This window comes from Pungitius pungitius, chromosome 9, assembly GCF_949316345.1.
Source record: "Pungitius pungitius chromosome 9, fPunPun2.1, whole genome shotgun sequence".
In the NCBI taxonomy this organism is placed as follows: domain Eukaryota; kingdom Metazoa; phylum Chordata; class Actinopteri; order Perciformes; family Gasterosteidae; genus Pungitius; species Pungitius pungitius.
In genome coordinates this window covers 952,779-980,355 of record NC_084908.1, presented here as the reverse complement: position 1 = coordinate 980,355, position 27,577 = coordinate 952,779, and the positions used below count along the sequence as shown (strand labels likewise).

The following is a 27,577-nucleotide window of genomic DNA, read 5'->3' as shown; positions in this document are numbered from 1 at the left end:
CAAGACCTGTAACTAAATACACAATGGACGGTGTGTGCAGCATGTATCCGTGTGCAGACCCGTCAAGTAATGCACGCGGGCTGTTGAGAGCTGCATGCTGGGCATTAGAAATGGCTCTCCACATGTTAGCTGGGTCTAATTTTCACCCCACTCATCATCTGCTGCAGTGGGATTTTCTGGTCACCGGCCTTCGTGATGGACGCCTATCGACAGCTGCTGTTTTTCAGCCCCGGTCGGGAGGCAACACTTTTGGACAGGCTAAACAACTGTGTGGCAGCCTGGAGGAATGCGCATAAGGGTTAATTATTGGTACCCTAAAATGCTAAATCCTTCCTAAAATACAAAATCTTTGATCCATCCTTAGCGATCAAAGTTGACAGACTGTAAAATAAATATTCATGAAAATGTCTGTGCAATGTGAATGAAAAATTCTGGAGTTAAGATAATTTTCATTTCATTTTAATTTTACCACCTCATGGTTTGAAAGCATCACGCCAGGCGCCCTTCAGCAGCCCGTCAATGTAAGGAGCAATAACAGTTACAATAAATGCTAAAGTATTCAGCAAAGTAAAGTATGAATAATATTTAAATACAAATATCAACTTCTAAAGTGTGACAGTTGGTCCTTTTCTCCCAGCATTCTTCACAGCTGGTCACAAAATTAGATTTATATGTCACGGGCAAACTGTGATAATCCTGAGAGAGAGAAGCACTTGTCTGACCTGTGTCTCCGGCTGGTGTGAGAGGAATCCTGTGTCTGCCGTGGGATAAGTCTTCATGGCTGCAACTGGCAAGTACGATGCACTGGCTCCTGTAGATACATCTGTGGAAACAATTTGAAATCTGAATTTAACAATCTCTGCATACAGTGGACCAAGTGTGGGACGAAGGTCCACAAAGCTGCATCGTGAATGGAAATAGTACTTATTATTATTTATCTTTGTTTCTTTTCTCTACTGTCACTCATATTTACTGTATGTTAATCAAGGCTTATTTCAATGTTAAATCAAGGCTTATTTCCCAGTTCTAAAAATACTATTTTTAAAATGTACAAGTAGTTGAATGGGTTGTACTTCTAATGATGAGTCTTAATTTCTCATGCTTGGCCCGTGGAGCTGGCTTACTACAGTAGTTGTGGCCTGGGTAGCTCAACAATACATAGAAATCGTCTTTATTATTTATACCTATTGTTCTCCAACGTTTCTACACACTGAACTGAAGGAAGAGTCCACAAAAGCTAACCTATATGCCGCGACATGGCAACGAGTCTCTGAGTAAAGACACAATCTCTCCAACTAATGGCGGCTCAAAGGTTTAGGTGCAAAGGGCCGTTCAAGATGGAGCCACCGACGAGTTACGCAGAAGTGATCAGGGTCATGGGTGTGGGGACGTAGATGCATGTTGTAAAGATGCTGTTGATTTGGTTGAAGACTGGTGATTAATCCGTTTCTGGGTAGAAAAGCGTTGGACAAGAGGCATCTCTTTTTGGAATTCGCGCTCACAAGAGGTGCATAAACATCTGAATTTTAAGGTCCAGCTTTGTGTCGTGGTCCACCATATTTTGGATGTCCATTCGGCATACCGCAACGTATTAAAATACACTGTGTCAAGTTATGAAAACATGATGCCTCGTGCCCTCACGTAATTCTAAAAATACTGCCTGACCTCCGTCTATCACTGCGATTGACGTGTTGCACTGGATGAACATCACTGTGACACGGCTCACACACTGAGGCCCTTGTGGGGGACACACAGGGTGCCTGACCTTGGCTCGCAGCAGAGTAGACCATGGAGTTCGTCCCCACCGGGTTCAGACCTCCATCAGAAGACCTCCCGACAGAGTAGTGAACAGCTCCAGCCGAAACCGCCGCCGAGCTGCAACAATCACACAAGGCTGATTTTAGCCGCCTCTCCCCTGCCTTGCTCGCTCTTATCTTGTGACAGAGCTCCTTATTCATAGAAACGTCAAGACAGCTGTGTATAGAGCAAGGAAAAGCAAAATAAAATCTTCAAACGATCAGGAGAGATATTGTTCTGAACTGATCGGGATACAGGTGAAACTAAACGAAACCTACTCTAACACAGCTGATAATGGAGAATTTACACGGCCATTTAATTATCAATGCAAATACTTCACCTGAAAACCACTTGGTAAAGAACATAATGCAATCACAACCTACCTTCAACTCCTTCTGATACCGTTGAGTTGCAAAAAAGCTCACCTTTCGTTTGTGTACAAGGTGCAGTTCTGCAGGTGCAGTTTTCCCTTCACATGCTGGTCCCAGTCCTAAAACACACACACATACAGACACACACACACACACACACACACCATCCAAACATAGTGTCAGACAGCTTGGAATCACTGGAAGCCCACTGCTGGCCCTCCCATGGCAGGCCTTACATGCCCCTTGTGCAAGCTCATGGCTGAGAGCAGTTAAAGAGACAACGACGTGAATTGGTTTGTTAGTGGCTGTCATTGAATCAAAAACATTCGGCCACAGTGGCAAAAACGTTGCATTTTTCTGATCCATGAACCCGTTTTTAGCGGCTGGAAAATCTCAAGAGCATTGAATTTACTTTTCGTTACACTTTCAGACAAAAACGTGGCCACTACTCCATTGCCTGTTCATCGGTCCACTCACCTTGAGGTTGTAGACCTTTTTGTCGCAGATGCTACACTGGTGGGGCAGTAGGGAGGGTGTGACAGCATGGTAATCGTTAACTTGGTAGGACTGAAGCGTCCTGGTACACGGAGACACGGCGTCCTCGCTTCCGTGCAGGGGCTGGTAGCCCCCGAACACCTGCGAGCCACTTGAAGCAAAAGAGGAAACCGCGCTGCTGGGGTTGAACTTGGGGTCAGGGGTCGGCTCCTCTGGGTTGTACAGTTCCGTCCTGGATCGAATCGGCTGCCCGGCCGACGTCCACGCAGCACTAGGAGCCCTGTCCGCCCCTCCAGTGCGACCCAAGTTAGCCGGGCTTTTCCACTGCTCCGGATGCCCAGCGGCGTTGTAAACATTCGCGTTCTGCTCGCTGGCGCCGAACCCGGCCGGTTGTCCCGGCACGTCGCGCCCGTAGAAATCTCTCTGGAAGCCAACAGTGCTCATGTGGTTGGCGGCGTACTGTCCTTCGCCAGCTGTGGCCGGCGCTCCAGACGTGCCCCCGGCTGTGCTGTACTGAAGACGCCTGTCGGTATCAGAAGGGTAGGTGGACGCAGAGGTCTTGCCGTACTCGTGGTGGCCCGCTGTCCCCCCACCGCCCGGGTGGTTCGATCTCACATTACTTGACCCCGGGTTTTGGTTGAATCCCCCCCCAACCAGGGCGCCCAACGCCGAATTTGAAGAGGAAAAACCAAGCAGCCCCGTGGGGAAGGCTCCCTGAGGGCTTCCAACCATAGAGGTCCGTAGTTGATTGAACAGGGGTTGGGACATGGCGACATTGGAGAGAACCTGGTTGAGGATGGCGGCGGCGGCGGCTGAATTGCCGCCCTGAGCCACTTTCAGGCGATGGAGGGTGAGCTGGGCCTGGAGCTGAGCCAGCTGGAGGCTGGCCGGGGTCAGGAGGAGCTGCTGGTTCTGCTGCTGAGGGCCCGCCTGCACACTGCCTGCGCCTCCCTGCAGGTACTTCTTATCGCCGCCGTCCAAAGGCACCGCACTGATAATATGAGGGGGGGGGGGAGGAGGAAACTTTAGTCTTGTTAGATCTCACAGAACATTATAAAAATAACAACAACGCCAGCAGAGCCAAAGGACTACGGTTATTGTTATGTTTACCACTATAACAACTGGTTTGAAAGTATAGGTTGTTGATTTTAGAAGGCAGGCACAGTCTATTCGATATTTTAGACAAACTAAAACACTTAATTGGAAAAAGAGAATTAGTGTAGGGTGGCTTTAGATTTCAAACGACTAGGTGGATAACCTGGCATTAAAGAGCAATGGATTGTCATAAAATCCCCCAAAAAGGCCAGTGAACTGTGAAAGAGGGAGAGAGCGTAGAGATAAGCAGAGAGCAGCTTCCTTAGACCAACTACATTTACATTTTAAATGAAGCAATGCAAACGTAAGATGGCGGGAAATAACTTTTAAGTTGCAGTCTCTGCTCTTGTTTCTTTTAGTGTGCAATTTGAAACACTATAAGGAATAAAGTTCCTACATTCTTTCAAAGACTTCTAACCACTGTATAGAAAAAGATGGATTTCACTTTCCACAGAGAGGTCACAGCACATCTAACATGGACCGGGTGCTGCAACATAATACCAATTTAGTAGTTGCAGTAGAAGAGGGGACAGCTGTATGAAGCACGGTTCAGATATCAATAGGTTAGCTGCTAAAGCGCCTTTTTTCCTTTGGTACACCAGGCTGTTGCAACCCAAACCGTTAATAGGACCACATCTCCAGCTGGTGCTGGTGCCCTGCTCGACTGGCCTGTCCTTTTCTGGTGGACGTTGTCTAAACTTAGTTTACTCATCTCACATCGTCTACGTTAAGGTGCCGCACCAACGGGATTGGACCTGGAGAATATAAATAAACTTAAACAACTGAACAAACAATAGCGCAAAGATCATTACTGGAACACGGCGGTGTGAAATATTTGGCCAGAGGTTATTTATTGTCATTTATTATTTATTGTGTTATTACAGTGCGCAGGAATGATTTGCTTATTATTAGGTTATTAGGGTTATTTGTGAGTATTCGACCACAGGTTATTTGTTAAAGGAAGTAGAAGAGGATTAATATGGGGGGGAGGAAGAAGGAGGATTTTTAAACATGAATCTGTGCCACTGAATCTTGCAGAGGATTATCGCCTCCAGGTCCGTCTTCCTGCTGGCTCATGCAGTTGTGATGTGGTTTTGCGATTACATTGCCACTTCATAAAGTCATCATGTAACAACCATAATTTATACTCTAGGTTGTACAGAGCTATTAGTTACCCTCAATGTATTGGTCTTGACAGCAAAACGCCGGACATTGAAAATTAAAAGTAAATGAAACTCAGGACCGGACAAAACTCCAAAATAGGAGAAAATCCTCATTTTTGAAAAGCAACTCTGGATCTTAAATCAGTCCTTTAATAACATTTGTTAAAGTTGTTCCGCCAATTTCACACAAAATCGAGGACATAGAACAATTTCAATGAACTTAATTAAAGGCAGTTTGAGCCACTAAATGCTGAAAAAATACATTCAAATTCCATTTCAAGTTCTCCTTCAACAGAACCGTAAACAGTGATTTTCTTGCCATTAAGCACTTTCCAACTTTGTTCAGAACCTTTTCATAAGACAAAAAAGTTGTATTATTATTTAAAAAAAGATATACATATATATGTTCATAAAATACCAAGTGTTTTTCCGAGCTTTATGTTTTTACAACATTATTCAAATCACACACACACACGTGTAGTAACGATAAGCGTCTGTTGGTTGATTGACAGCTCTTAGTCTCAGAGGCGATTGTACACACTCTTAAGTGAGGCAGCGTGCTGATGGAGAGATGCACTCACGCCATTCCAGCCGATGACTCACAGCTATAAATACTGGAGCTGCTCTCTAACCGTCCTTAATAGACTAATATGGACTCCTTGGCTACTGGCACAATGTGGTAGATCGACGCTTTTAACCGATCTTGTGATGAAGAACAGGCAGAGAAAGACGATCAGAATTAAAAACCCGCTCTGTTTCATTTTGCATTGGCAGACACAGCCGAGCCGCCTGGACGCACATCCACTACCGCTGCTCATCACTTATTTGAATTCATTTAGAATACAATTTAAAAAAAATGCAAGTTATAATACATTATTAGAATATTTGCAATCAAAGACTAGCAGACATGTGAGCCATGCACGTGGAGCACCTCGAATGTATCCAATGGAAATAAATGTATTTACATCCCCATAAATCAATCATTTGCACTTTCTGTGGCCGATATTTCACAACAGCTCTCTATCCCGTCTGTGATTTGTTGACCCTTCGATGTGATTCATTTTTCAGATTAAAAAGCTTCTCTGTCCTGTGTGCTACTGTTTCTGTTTGGAACTGAACCCCCGACAGCTGAAAAAAAGCCTCTCACAGTCGAAGCGTTTCACAGGACGGCTTATTAGCTCACGCTTAAGAATAGTCGCATGTGGTTGTTTAAAAAGTCCTGCACATAAAAAGATTGCTGTTTTCTTTCACACTTTAATAGCAATAGTTTTTTTATTTGTATCATTATGTATTATATTTACAATATAAATGTTAAAGTAGCAGAATGTGTCTGTTTTCACTTACACAGTGCTTATAAGGATAAAAACTATTGGTAAAAATTAAGTCAACTTATCTATAGATATATCAATCCTTTAAGCCAATTTCACCTGGGAAAAATTGTATTTTTTCAGATGTTTTACTGTAAAGACTTTGTTGTCTTACTTTGACAAAGTATTCACTGCATAAACCTGGGAAAGTGTACATTTTACACGGAATTAAAGTGAACATTCGTAGGCTTCTAAATAAAATGTTCAGTAGATGTCGAATTATCAATTTGTTAAGAGAAAAACAGAAATGTATTTTCAGTTTAGGCAAATATTCAAATACATATACTCTACTCCATATATATTTGAAATGACTTATTGATGCAGGTCTGAGGTGAGAATTAAACATGGCAACACTTTACTGGTGATACTACATACGTGACCCTGTGATGCATTTTTCAGTTTGTTAAAGAATAACTGATCTGAATTATAGACATTTATATCAGTAAAAAAACCACAACTTATAACTTTAAAAACAAAAATCCTCTAAATATTTCAACCGATCTGAGAGGTAAACATCTTTCAGTGCACGTTTTGACAAATGTTTACCCTGAAGCCTACGGACTTAATGTAACTGCATCAGATATGTATATTTTATAAAAAAAACTGTGAAAAACAAATCTCATCCCGATTTGAAAGTCGAAATCCAAGCCGCATTGTCCCGGCAAATTAAAGAAAAAAACACACACTTTCACAAAGATAAGAGGCTCCGTAGTCACAACAAAACGCCTCAGGGGCCCAATCCGTTCACACAGCCTCATCGCAGGAAGTAACTCATTAGAAGAAGCGCTGGACTCCAGTGCTGCTGGACCTCCATCAAAAGCAACTCCACAACGTCCAAACACAGGCGGCTATAAATCCCGGAACAAGACAAGAACTCACCACCTCACGCAGCGCCGCAGAGCACAACCTGGACGCGTGGCAGAGACACACCAACATGTGCATCAGCACGACATCCTCACCCCTCGCGTGAGTCACGCTGCTTGTTACTGACCGCTGGGCAGGGGGACGCATGTGATGAAAAGTCACAAGTGGTCAGCGTGTGTGTGTGTGTGTGTGTGTGTGTGTGTGTGTGTGTGTGTGTGTGTGTGTGTGTGAAGGGGGTCGGGGCAGCGAGGCGGCGCAGAGATTAATGCAGAGACGTGTCTGGTTCAAACCAGAAGGAAACAATACAAGGAAGCTTTGTTATTCATCTCCTCTCAAAGCGGAATTAATTGCATTTCCTTTAAAGACAGCCAGTGTATAAACCACCAGCAAATATAGTGGTTTAGTTTGGGAGCTGATGGTTTGGAAGGAATCCTTTTTGGGCATCAAACTAGAAAAACAATACGGCCTTAAACAATGGATTCCACAAGTGTTAAATTGTACTGTATTGTAGTGTATTGTAAAGTGACTTCTAGTGAAAAAATAGATCACCAACTATTGCAAAAGGGAAAATGTAGAGGCGTCCCCCAAATGAACACACACGTTTTATGTATTACTCTTTTTCCCAAGTTAACATGTGCAGTTCAGCATTTCCTGTGCAGATCAAGTATCAACAATCTAAAAGTAATAAGTGGCTCGTTTCATTATGCAAGTGCAAAAGGAGTATTTTGATGCGTATATTTTAATTTTTTTTTAGTAAAGTAAGGGGTTTTAGCTTGAAGCCTGAAGAAGTCCTCCATGGTTTAGGATGCGTTGTGAGGGAGGACGTTGACAACCAGATGAGTGGATGTTCTGAACCGTTTGTACTGAACCACTAAATGAACAAACTAAGAAGTTCTCCACATTGAAAAGATTTCCTTCTTTTTTGTGTAGAAAATTAAACACTGTATATCTGCACTTTGATATAATACAATTACAGAAATATAATAATGTGGCGTTTTGCCTATATTTTAAATTTATTTCCCTTTAACCTTTTTAATATATAATTTCAAAAAATGGTTGTTTGGATTTACCTTTTATTTTTTGATTACACCTCCATAAATGATTCCTTTCTTTTTAATTAAATATCAAAATGCTAATAATACTCAGCTATTTTTGTTACCTTTTTGACGATATTGTTATTTTATAACAAATTTATTAAGAATTACTCAGAATTGTTGCAGTCTGTTGTAGCGAAAAGTAAAAAGTACACGACAAGTATCCCCTAAAACGTAATATCTTACAACAAAATACATGTGCACCGACAGCGTAATTTCATGTTTCAATATTCTTTCTTTTTTAGCTACAGTAAATAAGTGCTTTACATAATCCCACTCGCATTCAACTCCAACTGAGGGATCCCCCTCAGACACATTTACAGACCCTCCATCTGTATCATCAGATCCTTTATCCTGTGCCAATACTGTTCAATAATCATATAAAAAGAATATATTATTACTATAATTATTATTGTTATATTCTGCACCACCAAAGCAGTAAACTAATTGAAATGTATCATATATATATATATATATATATCATATATTAAATGCATCCAGTTGTGCTGTTGCAGAATGTTTATTCCAAACTAAAACTGCAAACAGCTAATCTCATCTAAATCTGCTGTTTTCTGCCCCTGTGTGGTAGGATAGGACAGAGTTTGTGAATCGAGGGAAGAAGGGAAAAAGCACATACACACACACACACACACACACACACACACACACACACACACAGTGTCCTCATAAAAGCCTTTTTCCCCACATTCCACTGGATGGCGCCACATATCGCTACAACAGAACTCTCTGTCTGATGGGAACCGACCGGCCATGATGCTCCTGCATCATACAATGGGAGTCACGATGCATATATTTGCAGGCTGTGATTTGCACATTGTGACTCATGATGTCATTTACTTTGGTCCCTCGCCTTTGAAGACAAGAGATTTTTTCAATTGCTTTTACATCATTAGCTAAATATTACATATATATATGACATGCTGCTCACTGATGACGACTAATTCACAGCTGAGAGAGAAAGTTCTGCATACAATCACACATGATTTGCCGACTGAGGTCACAAATCAAGCGGACACCATGCGACCCCTTAAGCTTCCCCATATGGCGAAAACAGTTACTGACATTCCGGAGCCTTAATTTAACTTTTCAACAAATCAGACACATCGCCTCCATCGTCCCCGGGAGGGATGCTTTCATGGGGCGGGGTGTGGTGGAGAAAGCGGGGTCAGCTTGCCTTGCTCCGCATTTGGCACAGAGGCCGACCGGGGTGGTTCTTGATTTATGGCGCCCTAGCAAGGCGGAGGTGTCCGGGCGACAGAGACACAGGGTCTGACCGCTCATGACCACGGCGGCGCGTCCACGCGGCGGGGCGTCGCTTGGTCAGTCACACCGCGCTAGACCGCGCTTGTAAAGCGGTCCGATTTATTCGAAAAGGGGTTTTCACGGAGTGGTTTCAGAAGGTAAAACCTACGTTTGAGACGGGCTCGGCCTTTCGTTGTCAGATAAACCCAAAAGGTTTACACGCCTGACAGTAAGTCAGAGACTTAGTCACACACAAACACGTTAGGCCCAGAGACATGAAACGTGACCCTCAGAGAGCAAGGTTTTCTCCATTTCTCCCTCACACACACACACACACACACACACACACACACACACACACACACACAGCTGGGGTAGCTGAGGGTGATCTTGTTTCAACCATTACGGCGGCGTAACCGGGGATGTTGGAGTCACACAGAAACATACATGTTAAAAGGGACCTTCTGACTTGACAGCTGACACCCAACTGTGAAACATTAAAAGCGGTCCCCCAGCAGTAAATCTGCAATTAGTGGTTAGAGCTCCGCTGACATGCTGCCCACGTGAGGACTTTACAGCGACACCTGTTTGGGGCTTTTTCTGTATGCTCAAGGAGTCTTAAAAAAAGAGTAAAGCACACAAGTTATATTTTTCTCACCTCTATTAAACTCTGCTCACTAAGCACCTTTTTAAACAAAATATTCTTCTGACAGATTTTCTGACGCTTGCACCACTTTACTGACATACCAGGTGTTCTGTGGTTGGTTTTAAAAGCCAAGAGCTACGAAAGGCCCTCAAGTCACCTGCGACCAGCTGACATTAATTCTTCAAACGGGGGGGGGCTGAGAGCTGGCCTCCAGGTGACTGTCACCGAGTGGCCTCACAGAACCATCTGGGTTGCCAACGTTGGAACAAGGATGCTGAGAGGAAAATCCAAACTCACCACACAAGCTCGTGTCACGGTTGACTAAAGAGCTGCTGGGACCACGTGAGGGGGAGGAGGGGGAGGAGGGGGAGGAGGGGGAGGGTTGGTGAACCAAATGCAGGTGAAACGTTGACGTTAGTCGAGAGAATGACATGTTTCCCACGCAGTGATGTCAGCATAGGAAGCCTGGCAAGACCCAGAGGTGAAGTAACATGCGGAGTGGGGGGGGGGGGGGGGCGATTGTATTGGCTTGGACCACTGAGTCTGATCAGCCATTTTTGATCCTGCACCGAACGAGTTATTTATAGCTGCTGCCTGGGTGCAGACCGTAGGTCTCTTTTTAACTAGTTGCTGCCGTCCAGTGACACAAGTCAAGTCTATAATTGTAAGTCCGAGTGTAAAGATATAAAATGGACGGTTCAATGTTGCGCATGCTGCTATTCCTCTCTATTGGGGAGCATCTGCAGAGTGCAGCAAGGGACGCCACGCCGGAGTTTTCCCCCGACAGGGGTCGGCAACATCGGAGCTATTTTGGTGCACAAGGTGACGTGGCGATGATTCCTACACCCCCTCCTAGCAACCTTCTCTCCTTCCTAGTTGCTTAGCCTCACTCACCGAGAGGTGCAGCACGACTACCTTCTCACCTCCCATTGTTGTCATGGTCCCAACCCGTTACTTACTTACGTGTCTTTTTTTAGAGTATTGTTGAAAGTAACATTTTCTGAACACTGTGCCGCTGCAGACAGGTGGCTGAACTTCATTGCCAAGGGAACTTTCCAGAAACTGCATCTAAAACCCCTGCAACAGGACTTAATGCAGGATTTCCTGTGTACTTATTGTAATAAATAACAAATAGGAGGGCTTTCTGAAGGCTTAAAACATAGTTTACAGTTAAAAGTCTTTTAATGGTATATATACAGTATATGTCCGCAGACTTCTGCATCCTCCCACCCCCTTGTGTGGGAAATCACATAATATTAGTCCATGAGCCATTGTGTAGGACTTGTGGTATGATGTCAGTTTCAGTTCAGTTCAACATTTGAAGTCGATGCATTTTGCAAAAATCAACTATAAGTTTAAAAAAATGGCTCACCTATTGATGTTTATTTGAATGGTGGATTATTATGGGTCTGAGCCTCCACTTTGATAATTAAATAGTAGACAGTCTTTAATATTTTTAGAAATCCTCCATGGTAATATTTGTCTCATATCATCATGTTCAATATATATATAATATAATATACAAAATGGAATGACCAGAGCGGTGATGGGGATTGTAGAGCAAGTATTAGATTACTCTGGCTACAATTTGAGTATCCAACAGATATTTCTTTTTCAAATATGATAGTCCTATTTCTTCTAAATATGTATTAATCAGGGTGCCTCAAATGTCTTCAAAAGCTAAAAATAATGTTTCATTCAATAACTTTAGAATAATTTAAAAATGATAAATCATGACCACAATCCAAGATGCAAACAAGACATTTTCTCCCTCACACACACACACACACACACACACACACACACACACACGTACACACACACACATAAAGGTCTGACAGCGACAGGGAGGAAGCTGTTGCCATATGGCTCAACATGTGTCATCCTGCTGGAAGTCGCTACTCAAATAGTCATTAGTGCAAATTGCCCAAATAATGAAGACAAGAAAACTCAGTAACTTTTCCAACAGCTGCCCGGTAGATCCCCCCCAAAATGCCGGAAAAAACAAAGAAGGGGGCGGGGGGGCTGGAAAAAGAGAAAGTGGTCCAGCAGAGGGTTGGTGTAAGTGAGAAATGCTTCTCAAAGCCGGAGCACGGATCGGGTTGGCGGCGCCGTGCAGGGATTCCTCTGCGGAGCTTTCCATTGAAAGGATGCTCACTCATGAAACAGAATTAAAAACGTTTGATGTTTCATGACAATTTATGGCCAGAAACACCAGGATGTAGCTTTAACTTGATAAAGAGAACTTTTTAAAAGCATACAATAGGAACCATTGTTTTGCACGCGGCATCTGAGGCGGTGGAAACCAGAGCTGCCGGCTAGAGGGCCCACAACGAGGGCATGTTGGGTTTGGACTTCCTTCATAAAGTGACCCACTATCTGCAAATCCACACACCGCATGGGGGCAGGAAGCTACTGCCCCACTAGCTCCACATTGATGGTTCTCTGACAGCTGTGTCCGAGCTGTCCCAATTGCATGAGTGCAGTTACATGTATGTTATCTGCAGTGGACACGCTGACGCACTCTAACCATCAGCAATGCAATTACAGGCAATTATGTAATAACAGGGGAGATCTGTGGTCGCCCCCCCCGGCCTCCCTGATGGTGTGGGAGATGAATCAGTCTCCAATATGGATTTTGACTTGCGCTGACAAACCGGGACCTTCTGAGCCTTCTCCCTCAAACTGCTCGGCATGAAATCCTAATTACTTTCCTCCTGTCATGCATGTTTCACCCTCTCTGCCTCCCCACCTCCTTCTCTTCTTTCTCCACACACACACACACACACACACACATACACACACACACACACACACACACACACACACACACACACACACACACACACACACATCTCTTCATGCAACATCTGGCTGATAGCAGAGGCCAGGAAGAGACATTGTTTCTACCTCGGTGCAAAAGGCACCAAGAGTTGATGGAGATTAAGCATGGAGAGTTCTCTTTGCAATATTAAGGAATAATCTCCTTCCGCTCTTCACCCCCCCCCCCCCCCCCCCCCCCCGAGGACGCCGTTATCCTCGCCCCCCCCCCTCCCCCCCTCCTCTCCTTGTTGGCCCATGCGCACAGTGCCACTAAACATGGACTTATTTGGTTTTATTTGGTATTTTTGCAAAAACGCAACCTTAACACACACTTTGCAACATTTTGGAAAAAGTTACAGAATTATAAATTGAACCCAACCTCACAAGTAGATGCTGGCATGGACATCTCAGAAAAGGTAACGTCCTTACTATAATTAAAATCTATTTTTTATTCTACGATGCACCTGTATTGGAATATGTATTTGGTAATCATAGCACCGGTTTTAAATGTCTTTGGCTGAGTGTTCTAGGGGTCATTAGCAATAATGTTTACAGGCCAAGTGACTTTTCCGTCTGTTGAAAACTTTGAAGTATTCGGTTTTTGTGTTTTGACTCCACACTCATAGACACTCAATAGCGATAGGATTTGAGAGGAGGGCGAGCTTCATCAGACACAGATCACAGCGATGGAGGACGGCAGAGTGAAGATAGATGTGTGCTTCTACTTTCCTGATTACTGCATTAACCGTGTGTTAAAGCATGTTACAACCATGCTTTTCCACTGTATATACACACACATCCTCTCATTTCATTTTCCTGCATATTCCTCAAGAGCCTGGAAACTGCTAACTGCTGTCTTTTAGAGGTGATGCATTGGTAAATAGATTAATAACGGCTGGGCTTAATAGTTCTTACTATCATAGCACAGGGTGTTTGGCATGACGCCATGGTTTTTGATTACATGCAAGATAATACAAAGTGGGTTCGGTGACAGATTGAGTGCTTCTCACTGGTGGCTTTGTGGTCTCATGTCAGCCACTCTTCATGTTGCTATCCCCGATCGGCCCGTTTAAATCTAATCCCTGAATGAGACTCTGTTCCCAAGTCCCGTGGGATGCCACTGGTGTAAAATCTGTGGTTAAAGTGTGAAATAGCTTCAGGAAAGAGTTGTTAGGTTAATATGTAACTGAATAGCTGCAGTGATTCTTCTTCCAAAAGTTGCCCCGGATCCCGAAAACACAACAAACTTTTCCTCTCAGAGCAGCAAGTGGCCGACGCCGCAGACAGAAACACCTTCACATTGTGTTATTTACAAATGGGAAAGCTGTTATGAGCCAAAAAATGTCACCACACTACATTAGAAGGGACCGAATTGGGCAAAAAATGATGACCTCTAGTTAAAAACTAACAATTAATGACCTTTATTGTGTAGACATAATATCAATATTTGCCTTATTTCTATGATTCTTTCATTGCCCGTGTCCTAAAAATTGCTCAGTCCTCACATCAAATGTATCTAATCACTCCTTAAACCATCACTGTTTTACTAAATGTATTTCTGACTGGAACTGAAAGAAAATAAAAATCCCACACCTCTAACTTATCGACCATGCCCCACGGTAGCAACAGCCTCCCTTTATGTGGACCGAGGGGCCATCCCCGGATGCGTGGAGTGGGGCTGTGTTGGGGACATGGCATGTGTGATAATTTATACACGTCCCACCTGGTGCCCCAGCGACAGAATGTCTGAATGTGCCAGAAAGAAAGCGGGTCTCAACCATCTCGCTAACTCAGCCCTGCGTTCCCGTTCCCCGCAGAGGCTGGAAAACGAATAGGAACGGGTCAAAAAGCAACATGAGCCAAGCCTATTGCATGTCCAGCTGTATTTTAATACCCCCACAAATCCTGGGCCTCTCCAAGCTGCCACTCACTGCCACACATGGTCACAAACGTATTGAAGTGTGAACAGCGCCGATAAGCTTTGGTTGGCTGCATGTTTCTGAGAATCTGTGAAAAACACAAAGAAAAACACTCCGTTTGAGTCAAACTACGGGCGCTAATATTAATGTAAAATACCACCTACGTCCTTTTGGGACCCTGCTGACCCCAGAACCCTAAATCTAGATCTTGCAAGACAAGCGACACACATAAAAGCTGGTTTTAGAACGAGCACGTGTTGCTTTGCTGCCCCGTTAACAAACCAGTGGCTTTGGTCACACACGGTGGGTAGAAACGCTCTAGAACCCAGCGCCATATTCCTGTGTGTGCCGGGCCATCTGCACGCGGCGCACAGTGTGCGTGTGTGTGTGTGCTGATGTTAAACTTACCGATCCAGTTAAAGGAACGCACGACGCGCTCCCAAACCAGCGCTAAAGTTAACTGGGCCCCGGACCGCAAGCCGCTATGTTTACGAGGACGTGTGCCCCGTTTAACATTGCCAAAAAAGAAAACACGGATGGGTGACCTTTACCAGTTTGCTTTTCGAGCAGTGGCCTACGTCCCGGGGATAAAACGGTTGACCCTGTGGCCAGATTAAACCACCATTCTTAAATACCAGTGTTTTATCACCTTCATCCCCGGGCCACATGCTCCCTTCAATAAAGCAAACAGATGACTCGCTCACCTGAAGCCCCACAAAGTCATCTGCCCCCCGTACCATGTCACATTGTAATTAACAAAGATGCGTGTGATTGGATGGGAGGAATTGGGCAACTGAAGTCGTCAACACACAGCACGTCACGCTGTTACCACGTCAAACATCTTAACACTTGTTTCCCACCACAGTGACCATTTGATAAAGCCCAGACCAGCTGACTACACACCTCAGCCGAGACCATTTAAAGCTTTGCTGCGTGCCTTGTGTCTTCCCTCTTTGGCCTCTAATCCGGCTGTAAATTCTTGAGCCCTGAGGAGGGATTGTGTTTACAGAGGTCATCACCACGAAGTAAATCCATTGTTGGTGATAATATTTCAGCAAACTAATGCGTTCTGCGTCTCCACATGCGTTTCCCTTATTCTCCAATGAAACACACCATTTCCATTTAGAGAGATCTGTGTGAAATAAAGTGCTTGTCTAGCTACAGACTAACGCACGTTAGGAGCCTGTGTTTACGTGTGTGTCTGCGTGCTGCACCTGTGTGGGACGGAGGAAGTGTGTAAACGCTGCGTCCTTGTGTTGCGGCCTCGTCACCGCGTGGACAAAAGGAAAAATGCCTTTGGGGTGAGCACACGTGCTCCAACCTCCACCCGGCCTCAGCTGTCAGAGGCAGCCGAACAGAGCGGAGCGGCTGCGTTGGACTTGAAGCCGTGGGGGGGGACGGGGGGGGGGGAAGGCTTCTACCACAATGTACCGCTGTGGAAACATCTAAATTGTTGTTTATTCGGTCGCTTGTGGAAATGAATAAAAATGAGAGTGTCAAAGAAGAAGCTGTGTGTTTAATGCAAAGTAGCGTCAGCATTTAATCCCGCCTCCTCTCACTCTTTACTTCTATCTTTTAAACAAATAGCAAAAGCATCTGATTGACAGCCTGGAGCACAGGCCTCCTACTCCTGTGAGCCTCGTCGGACAGAAATAGTGCAGCGTGGCCCTTTGACAGGTGCTTAAACCCGTTTCTGACTCATTTATGATGACTCATGCACCCCGACGCAGGGATTCGAGTGCCCACGTACCTGGTTCTACCTGACCAACACACTGGGAAGGTTGTTCTTCTTTCACATAGTCGACCCATCCTCTCACTGACAGATATTTCCAGCTCTCAAAGATATGATATTTATATATTCAATCTTGTGAATTAGCACAACGTAAAAGACCATTCTTCCAGGTGAAGAATGCCATGAGCTACTGCATGTCAATCAGACCACTTCATGTAGAAACTTTGGACTGAGTATTGATTTCAGGTTCACAACCATAGTGATACATTCTTTGAAGAAGTTCAATTTCAAGTTCAAACAAAAGACGTAACACAGTTTAGTGTAATTTAGCAAATCACGCTTAAATATGTTTAAGGAACACCTTTCCGTCATCCGTTATGAGTCCTGTTTTAACAAAGAGTTGTATGGAAGATACATGTGGACAACACTAGTCACCCAACCGCTATTGGAATGATTGACTTCTGCTTCCTGTTGATCAAACAACGCATCGCCTCGTGGGTTTGGTGTGAGGAGGATGATTATCGGACATTTCTGAGACCCTGCTCTTTGCTTTTCATACATGGGATCAATATGTCATTTTAAAAGTGTAAAAAGTACTGAATTTTCATGTATTTTCATTCCAACAGAAAAACACTCTGCTCTTGCAGCCTGCACTTAATATTTCCGATGTTGGAGTGCACTTCATTAGTTTCGTGTGAACAACCATTTAAATTTAGATGTGTTTACACCGAGACCTTTACACTCTGCCAGCTCATATATTTAAGCATTAAAGACTTGGAGGGTAGTGACGAAGCGCTGATCCCTCAGGACTTGATTGATTCTGTGCAGCATTCCACAAAATTAAATGTGTCTACGGTTTATTTTACCATGTAACAACAACAACGCAACGACAACGACAAATGATTTCAATGAAGAAAAAGGTAAAGATATTTAGGATGTTGGCTTTTTGAGTCCTGCACCAACAAAACGTGACAATTGGAATACGGCGAGTGTCTCTCTCTAGAAACCTGCTAAGCTTTTATTAGTGGTGTGGATAACTGTACAAACAGCACATCAAAGCCTTTTTAATGTTGAACAAACTGACCGGTTCGCCGCTAAAGTCACATGACAGCTTTGATCACGGCGCCGCCGGAGGAAAACCCGGAATTATGTGGTGACTTCAGGATCAGCGGGTTCATCCCACTCAGGCCTCTTCAAGGTAAGCGCAAATCTCACCGGCAAATATTTCCAAATGGAAAGATTCGACAGCAGCCTTTGCTCATGGCTCGCTTTTAATGTTGCTTCAGTGAAAGAGACATTTAAGCCTCTTTAACTCGTAGTTGGCTCTGCTGAGTCTGCAAACCCTTCTCCACCAGGACATGATAAGAATGAGATTTTACATAAAGGTTGCCTTTGCATTGAAAACTTTACATTAGCAAAGTTAACAAGTTATTTGCATAAAGGCGTACTTTAAGTACAAAAGGCAAAAGTACACTAATTGTACAAATTGATTATTTATTCATTGTCTCCTAAATATTGATGAATTATGGAAAATTAGTTTTGCCAACTTTACATGTGGAATTATTAGGCCATGTAATACTTAATGTTATTGTTTCTTATCTATTTTGAATTAAGAATTTGTAGCTCCAAAGTGGTCAAACTAGCAGTCCATGACATGGAAATATCCAAGTGCAATTACCTTAAAATTGTTTTTTAAGTGACGTACAAATTCCAGCACTGTTTAAATAATGGCACCAAAGTGCATCATCCCGGTCCAGCGCCTGTTCCTCTCCGACGGCACCAGACGTCGTGGCGTTTTTTAACGATCTCATGCTGATTTACTACATGATCACAGGACGCACCTGCACTTGACTTGTGTCCCCCTGAAAGAAGAGGCCAGCGGGGGCCCTTGGTAACCGCGAGGCCGCAGCCTACCGTCAGCCTGCTGAACATCAAGATCAGCCCCAGTTGCTGCCGTGTGTCAACACAGCAGTGAACACATGCTCAGGGTGGGAGGTGGGATGGGCTGATGGTAGAAGGACCACCGGCGTCAACACCACAAATATTAATCCTGTGAGCAAAGGAGGAACAAAATCATCGTCGCCTCAGAGCTAAATGTCCTCGTACAGGATTCTATGTTCATTTCACAGACATCCTCCTGATTTTAAAATGGTTTTCCAGAGGGGAATAACCCTCATTGTGCAACCACTTTGCCAGTGTTGGTAAACTGGTAAACTGTCTGTTGAGGTGCGTGATGACACGAAACTTCTGAGTCCTTCAAAATAAAATACTGGTGAAAATGATTTTGCTCTTATTCAAACCAATTCCAGTCATTTCAGAGGAGATCCACGGCCCCGTGCAGCCGGCTCCCTGAAGAAGGGCCACTGACGAGCCTTTGTGCAGAGCCATGTGAGCAAAGGCCCCCAGATGAGCTCTGGGTAATGACCTTGTCAATCCTTGATTGAACGTAGACTCTCACTTCCCCGTCAGGCCAAGCCAGCAACGGAGACTAAATATTTAAACTCATACCCAGTGAGAGGGACGGACATAAATATTCACATGGATCCATCGAAAAGTGCAGGATTTAACAAACATATTGTTCAATGTATTATATTTGGTCAAAATAAATAAATACAGGGGGTGGGATAAGAATCACTAAAGATGAATCTCTTTTTGTTATATAAAAATGACTCAATCATAACCAATCTGTTCCAATGCAGTTTTAATTGGCTTAAGTGACCTAAAGTGAAAGGAATAGTTCACTATTTTTAAATAAAGCTGAATAAATGACACAACTTTAAGCGAGATGTACCTTTACTCTGGCACTTTCACACGTTAGTGTGCTGCTGCAGGGATTGTTGTACAAGCTCAAAATGCTTCCACCACGTTCCCTTCTGTTACATGCTGATTTATCCTGTTGACTTAGGAGAAATATTACAACATGTTAGTAGTCCTGGTTAAACAAATAAATTGCCCCAATATGCTGCTTTGCAGAAATACCTAAAGAAAAGACTGCAACGGACACCTTGAAGGAAGGAAGGAACATTAAAGACATGATTTTATATAAGTTAAGAGCAGAACTACTGACATACTTGGGAGGTGTAACGTTCTCGGTCCTGACGGGTGCTGAGACGCCGCCAAACTACATCCACACTGTGACTCCAGTGGGACAAACAACAAGCTTATTCACGCAAAAGGAGAGAAAAGAAAAGTGTAGGAGTGAAAGCGTTGGAGAAAGAAAAGAGAACAACCTTCTTTATTTTGTTCTTCTGCCCCTGAACATATTTCAGTACACTTTTATATTCATTTTGTTTGGTTGTTTTTTTGTTAGATATTTATATTTAGCAACTAGTGCTGACTGTCCACAGTGGGAAATATGTCATTAAGCATTTTAAAATATATAATACAAGATATAAATTTACAAATAAGGTTTGTTTAGTGAGTTTTTCTCAGAAATCATAGGGCTGTCAGGAACCATTCTTACTGTTGCATTGGCCTAAAATATTGAGCCATAAAAAGACACTTGAACAGAAGCCACAGACACACATCTGGTGCATCTGGGATCTATTGTTTTTTGGGGCATTTTTCAATCTGCAAATATATTCGCAAAACGCATATAAACCAGGTTCACATGGCTCTCAGCAGTTGCCTGTATAACAAATATTACCAAAAGAACCAATACTATATTTCACAGACGAAAACCTGATTGGCTGACATAAAATGTTAAAAAGCTCTGCTGGATATCAGGTGCAGAGGATCTAAAATAAGCAGCAGATTGAAAACCCATGTACGGACTGCTGAACCCTTTTACTTTGTCGCTCCCAAGTACACCACAAACACACAATCACACTATTATTTATGAGCCCTCCGCGGGTCAAAATTAAACATGTTTAAATGAAATTAAATCCATAAAATACAACACGTGTGAAATCTGTTATCAAATCTTTGCTAATGTTGATAACAATGCTAATGTAGGAGGACAGGAAAGGCCCCTTTGGTTCTCACTTAATGCTACAAAGCACGTTTTTGTAGCATTGTGGTTCATCTGAGATTTAAGTGTGAACCTCACTGAGAGCGACGTTTTCAGGCCTAATTTTAATTACGTCACCAGACGCATTTTTGTTTTAGGGACATCTCCCAATTGTGATTTACCTTATTTACAGGAATACTCACCGCATGGAACAACCTGGGGGTAAAGATTGGTAACTTAAAAGCAACAAGTAGTTCAGTTCATAACAAGAAATGTGCAGCCCTTTTTAAATAAGTTGTGCTTGTAACATTTTTGTACTCATATGGCATGATATTAAAAAAACATTTTTAATTAATTATTAATTATTATTTAATTATTTAATTTGATATGGTTTGATTGTGTGGCTTATACTGTGAAATAGTGAGTTGTTTTACTAAGAATTTAAAGCCAATTAACATTTAGCGCTTTCTGCATTAAAACCCGTCACAAAACGTGACAAAACAAAAAAAATTGTTTTACGCTTGTTCAATGCAAGGATGTATGTAAAATATAGTTTATTATACAAACTGCTGCCATAACGGTCTTGCAACTTTATAGAAGTCTGTAGTTTCACACAATGTATTTATTTTTAAAATACAATGAAATAACTACTTATTAGGAAGTACGGGTACTGATGCTCGGTTTTCAGACTTAATGCAGACAATTCTTTCATTGATACGTTGTTCACACCTGACTGTCGGGACATTCTCGCACAGTTCATTCTGCAGAAATACTTCCCACCACTGCGGCTGATGTTGAGCGTCACGGTGTGATTGTGATCGGCCTCGGCCCGAATCCCAGCGGGACGAATCCATTCCTCGCACGGCCATGGGAGCCCCCGGCCATGTGCCACGTATGTGTACATGTACATGTGGTGACACGCAGTGGCTTTCTCTTACCTCTGGAGGGGTTCACCTGTTGCCTCGGGCCCGTGTCCGCCACTTTGTCCCGTCCCCGACGTTTTGCCGCGGCCCCTCTCGACACTCTCCGCGCCGCCGGTCCGGTCCCACGCTCGCTGCATGGCCAAAAACAACCTCCCTGGCACCCCCTGCAGCCTAAACACCCTCAACCTCCCCAAACACCCCCCCCTCGGAAATAACTACCGCGGTCCCAAGACGCTCTCTGGCCTGCCCTGGTTTTCTCCCCCCTACTTGACGGACAGATGACAGAAAGGCCAGCAGGGCGGAAGCGCACGTCAGCTACTCCCGGTCGATGACAGCGGAGGCGGCAAAGCGTCCTTTAGCCTCCCCTCTCCGGCCCCTCTCTTTGCCCCCCCCCCCACCGTGAACCAGGCAACGTGCACCTCCGAGACGTCCCCTCGCCCCCCCCCCCCCCCCTCCCCTCTTCTCTCGAGCGTCAAAGGATGGGGGAAGCAGAACCGGAGCCACTTCAGAAGGCAAACAGGTGGTTGGCGGAGGAGTGAAGTTTAGGAGGGAACAACTGAAGAGGTGGGCTAAGGGGAGGACAGAAAGAAGGGGGAGGGAGGGTGAGGGGGGGGGGGAGTATAAAGAGACCAACTGGGAGTCCCTCCCCGGGACAGCTCCGCGCCGCACAACAACAGGGACAAGAGAGTCCCTCCTGCCACGACTGATTATCACCTCCACAGGCCAATGGGGGGGGGGGGGGGGGGGGGAAACGCAGTCACTCACTCAGTAGGTGTCGGGATCAATTTAGTTGCTGAGTCATCGCAGGGCTCTGGGACACCATGTCAGATTACTCACATTTTGTGATGGTCTGAGGTTTCACATCCGTGAGCCAAGCGTAATAAATGACCCTCGGGGACGGGGGGGGGGGGGGGGACTGAGGGACAGCGAGTCAGCGGTCCTTCAAGGATATTCTAGACGTCAAAAGGAGGAGACTCGATATGGCCTGGTGTGGCCAGATGGACTTTTAATTATTTACTTGGATTGGGATATTAGTGTTATTTGGCAACAGGGAGCGAAAGACACAAAGGATCAGCCTCTCAGTCCGAGATGTTGTTTCCAGAAGTAGAAACAGCAGGCTTAGAAAACTTTAAAAGGATTGTTGGACTTATGACCTTACAAAAGGTCCCGACATGAAAAGAAAAACACAATAGCCAAGACATATTGTATTCATCGACTTTTGGCTATTTGGCTTTAACCTTAAAAGGTTGTAAAAATGAATGATTGGATCTGTTTGATAAATGTTCCCTGAGGACCTGAGCTATAAACGCTGCTGAAACAGACGGCCCGCTCCTAATAACCCAAGAGAGTCCAAACGTATCAGACACAACGACAGGGAAACTCATGCACCCATGTGACCATTCGAACACAACAATCCCACTCCCCCCCCCCCCCCCCACACACTTATTTTTGGCTCTATGAGAAAGCAGAAACCACTGTAGCATGAAGTGGCTTCTATAATCGTGTGAGTTTGAATAACATAGAAACATGAGAATTACATAGAAGCTTCCTCCACAAAGGTCCTGGAAGGAAGGTTTTTACTTACATCACCATCGTCTTTGAAATTTAAAGAATACGAGCCACTGGGCTGTTGCCGCAGCAACTGAGGGGATGAAACTTTTTCACACCTGCATAGTGCACAGGTGAGATGTTGTTGTGCTAATCCAACATTTAAAAATGATTATGGTGACACCAACGTGGAAGATCTTGATAGTTTTGTGTGTGAGTCTTTTTTTGTAGTCAATCAACCAACAAACCACATTTCCCATTACTCACCAGCTGACATCAGCGCATTTGGGTGAGCGGAGAACATGCCGAGAAGTGATCCATCACTTCAGTGAAGCCAACTGTGATTGAAAAGCAGAGTGATGAAAAGTACTTTTCCATGATTGAGAGCGGATGGAGTCACAGCTCATCGGCTACTGGAGGAGCTACAGGTGCAGAAAGCCTTTCTCCTCCACTGGCTGTGAACTCACGGCATGTGTTCAAACTGGTTTGTGTGTGTTTCCAGGGCTGCATCCGTTACCAGTGAATCAAGGAGAAAACTTTACCACCACTGGCCGCGCACCACCGTGAGAAACTCTGCAGCTGAGTATGCCGCTCTGGAGCGCTGCATTCCCATGAAGGGGGGGGGGGGGATGTTTGTTTTGTTTTAAGCAGACATGTGCGAAGCCACTGGGCCGGCTTTGTCCGTTAATTAGAGCCGTTGGAATATTCTACCTTCGGCCCCCCCCCCCCCCGCTCAGAGGGACACCAGTACGTTGAGAACTGATCGTATGTGACAAACCAAAGCTCACAAATTCATTCACCAACACGTGGGACGCACACACACACACACAAACACGCACACACGCACACACACGCACACACACACGCACACCGAAGGTCAGCGTGGTGGGGGCGGGTGCACGAGGAGGAGGTGTCCATTACAAGCGCACAAGCTCTCACCTCCAACATGCTTCAGTGTTTATCTGGTTTGGGCTTTAAGCTCTTTAAGAAAACTGCACGTGAATGAAAGGCGCGGAATATCCGTGTGACCCCCTGACACGTGTGGAGGGAGGCTGACTGGAGTTCAGGTAAATGTAGCACAGGGGGGGGGGGGATAAGGACACAAAGTGCTCCTCTTTGTTCTCTCTCCTCTTGGCAGTAGGAGAAATGGAGTCGTGACCAGCTAACAGCGTTTGGCCCGGGATGCAGAGAGCACATGACCTCGTAAAACCAGCTTAAAAAAGGAATGAGGCGCCGCCAATCACTGACAACAGCCTGTAAATTCCTTTGACAGCAGTTGCATTTTTATTTTTTTATTTTTTTTACACAGAGGCACAAAGGCGTCCCGCAGCATTTGGAAGCTTTCGCCCCGAGCTTTTTCAGGAAAAAAGCCAATTTTGAATAGAAAGTTTATGAAGAGTTCATGTTTTTATAGAGGTGAAGGAACCCGACACCATCCAGTAGCAGACCTGAGAGGCTTCAAACAGCTGACGTTATGAACGACTTTGTTAACATGCTCACAGTTTACAGACTTGAACTTGGATGAAGCCGAGGGCTCAGTCTTGTAAATCAGATCCCGGTACACAAATTATTTGTCCGACATTTACATAGAAATAGAAATCGAAGTGGGAACTGTTACTTGATTTAAATGTGTCTGTTTTCCGGAGTTCCAGGCGATTTAATACATGAAACCATCAAAGTGGAATCTGACTGTGAGCATTTCTCCACGCGGCGCGTCGACCACCTCGCTAACTCAGAGAAAAGAACTCTATGACAACTTTCATCCTTCAAATAATTGTGCAACAAAAAATACCTTTACAGCAAAGTTAGCTGATGAAACCGGACTGCGCTAGTAATCGTTACTACCAGTAAAATACTGCTATAACATACTGGAGGTGAAGAAAAGTCCAAATTTATAATGGGTAATAAGACACCAGGATTGTCTATAACCTACAAACAAAAATATATATATATATATATATATATATATATATATATATATTTCTAATACAAATAGCTTTAATATTAGTCCAATGTACTCATTTTATTATAAACTCAAGTTTATTTAATTTTTAACGTATTCCTAGTATGTCAAAAGTCTCGAGTCGATCAGGAGCCTCGAACGACTCCTTCAGTTCAAGTTACAAAAACACCACAATAATGTGGCATCTGCTAATTGGATGTAATGTATGGTTGTAAAACAATATGAATGAATTACTGGGACTTAAAGAGCAAACGTCAGATTAATGTTGGAAGTTTAAATACCTCAACATTTAGAATCCTTCATGGCTATCGAGTCTAACTAGTCAGACTAGTCTGAAACAAACAAAGGAGAGGATGCTGTCATTCATTTATACCCAGTATTTAGCGGGTAGATTATAGTCGAGATGACTAGTCTGACTAGTCATCTCGACTATAATCATCAGTTGAAAGCTGATCAGAATGTTCCACATCTCCGGACTACAGACACCTCGAGCCCAACGCAACCCAGACAACGTTATGAATGACATGAAAAGCAGCAGCTCTCCTCTCTGCGTGTTCCACCACGATGACGCGTCCGTGATGATGGGATGACGGACAGGCTGATCACCTGACGCAGCAGACAGACAGGTGTGGAAAAGAAGAAGAGACAAGCCTGCAGAGCAGATGGACCTCCGTGAAGTGCAAGGACAGAGCCAGCCTGTCCACCCCCCCCCCCCTTCCCCCTCCCCCTCCCACACACTTCCACTGCAGTTAATAAGCACCTGTTGGACAACAAATTAACTTGTTGACTGTAAAAAAAAAAAAAAAAACAGGACAGTTTTATGCACGTTTTTATGACAGGCAGCTACTGGGGGGTTTTAACTGGTCATTTACTGGACTCCGCACTGGGCACGGTGTTTATTGTGTGAGAACGGAGCGAAGAGGGGGGGGGGGGTGACTCATTGACTCACTGTTTAAACAGGCGTCTGATGATTAAAGGGGCGGATGATGGGCAGAAAGGTGACTCATTGTGTAAAAGGCTTCAGGTCATCATGATGCAGGACAAGGAGACAAAGAAATAGGAGAAGAGAAGACAAAGGAGACCATCCAGGACGTCAACATCAAGTAATATAAGTAGTATTATAGTTTTAATTGTGGTAGCAGTAGCAGTTTAGTTTAATAGCAGTAGAAAAACCAAAAGTAATAGTTATTAGTGAGTTAATATCACTATGCACATAAATGCATTCAAACAAATATGAACATAATATAACAGATGCTATATTTCTATGCCTTTAATACTTTGACAAACTATAGAGGGGGACATATGTCAAAGACGCTGTGCGACTTTCCAGTAGTTTTGTTCTGCTAATTTGTAAAGTTGGAAAAAACATTTACTGGAGCAGAGAATAAGATGATATTTACAAATGAATGAGGCAAAAAGTGATATATGGACTTCTATGGATATATATGGACCATATGGATAAATGGCTCCATGTTGAATGGTGGAGAATGTAAATTCTTCAATATATATCTATATTATACACTTTGAAGGATTTACATTTGCCTGAGCACCTCTCTTCCCGGTTTAATAACGGCTTATAATCATTGTACATATGAAACAGGTCCTTGCTCCGTCTACTCTGAGACGTGGGTCCTAAACGGCCTCTTCCCCCCCTCGAAATAGCGTTTTTGCCAGAACGTTCTAAGGGGAAAGTCATGAATGACAACATAAACCACCAAACACGACCGTCCATCTCCACTGAGCAAGGTCTCTCCAAACCAGTAAACCCCAAACTACGTTTTAAATATTAGTTACGGATGGCTGGATTTCATTTGAAGGAGTTGAAGATATTTCAATGTACGATATATAAAATACGGCAGTAGATGGCCCTCTCAATTGGAAGCTTACACACAAGTGGCCATATAACACTATTTAATCTCCTTCACGGCCTTCTCGTGCAAACCTTCGACTACACATTTCACGCATTTGACAGACGACAGTTTCATGAAGGGAAGTTGAAACCACGGTGAGAACACGGCTGATCTTTCATCATCAGCTGACCTGGCGAGCATGCTGGTTAATACCTGGCAGAGCCACAGATGTGGAGGCCGCCCCCCCGCAGGGAGGAGGGGGGGTCCATGTCACAGCCCCCCCGCAGGGAGGAGGGGGGGTCCATGTCACAGCCCCCCCGCAGGGAGGAGGGGGGTCAATGTCACAGCCCCCCCCCGCAGGGAGGAGGGGGGGTCCATGTCACAGACGCCTTGGCAGCGCTTTTAACCCACCGACTCAAGAGGTCGGCGTGGCTCAAATTTAACGTCAGCAGAAAGACGGCGATGTGGATGTTAAACATGTAGAAGGAAAACAACGGAATAAAAATGTAAAAAAACATGGGATAAAAGTGCAGAGAATGAATATCGTTATGTCTCTGATTGGCCTCTTGCTTTTACAGCATTTTTATATGTGGTTTTGCAATGAAGTCTAAATTGGATACCAAAATTCACTCAAAATCCAAACAATTGAATTCTTCTATAACTTAAACACCATGTTGTTCTGTGACCAATAGAATGCATATAGAATACATTTTGT

The 27,577-nt window shown here is 44.1% G+C and overlaps 1 protein-coding gene across 2 annotated transcripts in view; it reads right to left on the bottom strand.

Annotated features, from left to right (window-relative positions):
- Positions 1-21,764, bottom strand: part of rbm20 (RNA binding motif protein 20) — a 29,459-nt gene extending 7,695 nt beyond the window's left edge. The window contains exons 1-5 of one of the 2 annotated variants that reach the window (XM_037473204.2): positions 21,517-21,764; positions 2,646-3,654; positions 2,223-2,287; positions 1,766-1,875; positions 723-823 (exon numbers count right to left, since the gene is read on the bottom strand). In XM_037473204.2, coding sequence (XP_037329101.2) covers positions 723-823; positions 1,766-1,875; positions 2,223-2,287; positions 2,646-3,654; positions 21,517-21,638 — 1,407 coding nt within the window. In that variant the 5' untranslated portion in view covers positions 21,639-21,764. Of the gene's footprint in view, positions 1-722; positions 824-1,765; positions 1,876-2,222; positions 2,288-2,645; positions 3,655-7,167; positions 7,292-21,516 lie in introns of those variants that run through there. The other variant, XM_062564662.1, reaches the window with a different exon arrangement.
- Positions 21,765-27,577: the final 5,813 nt, after the last annotated feature.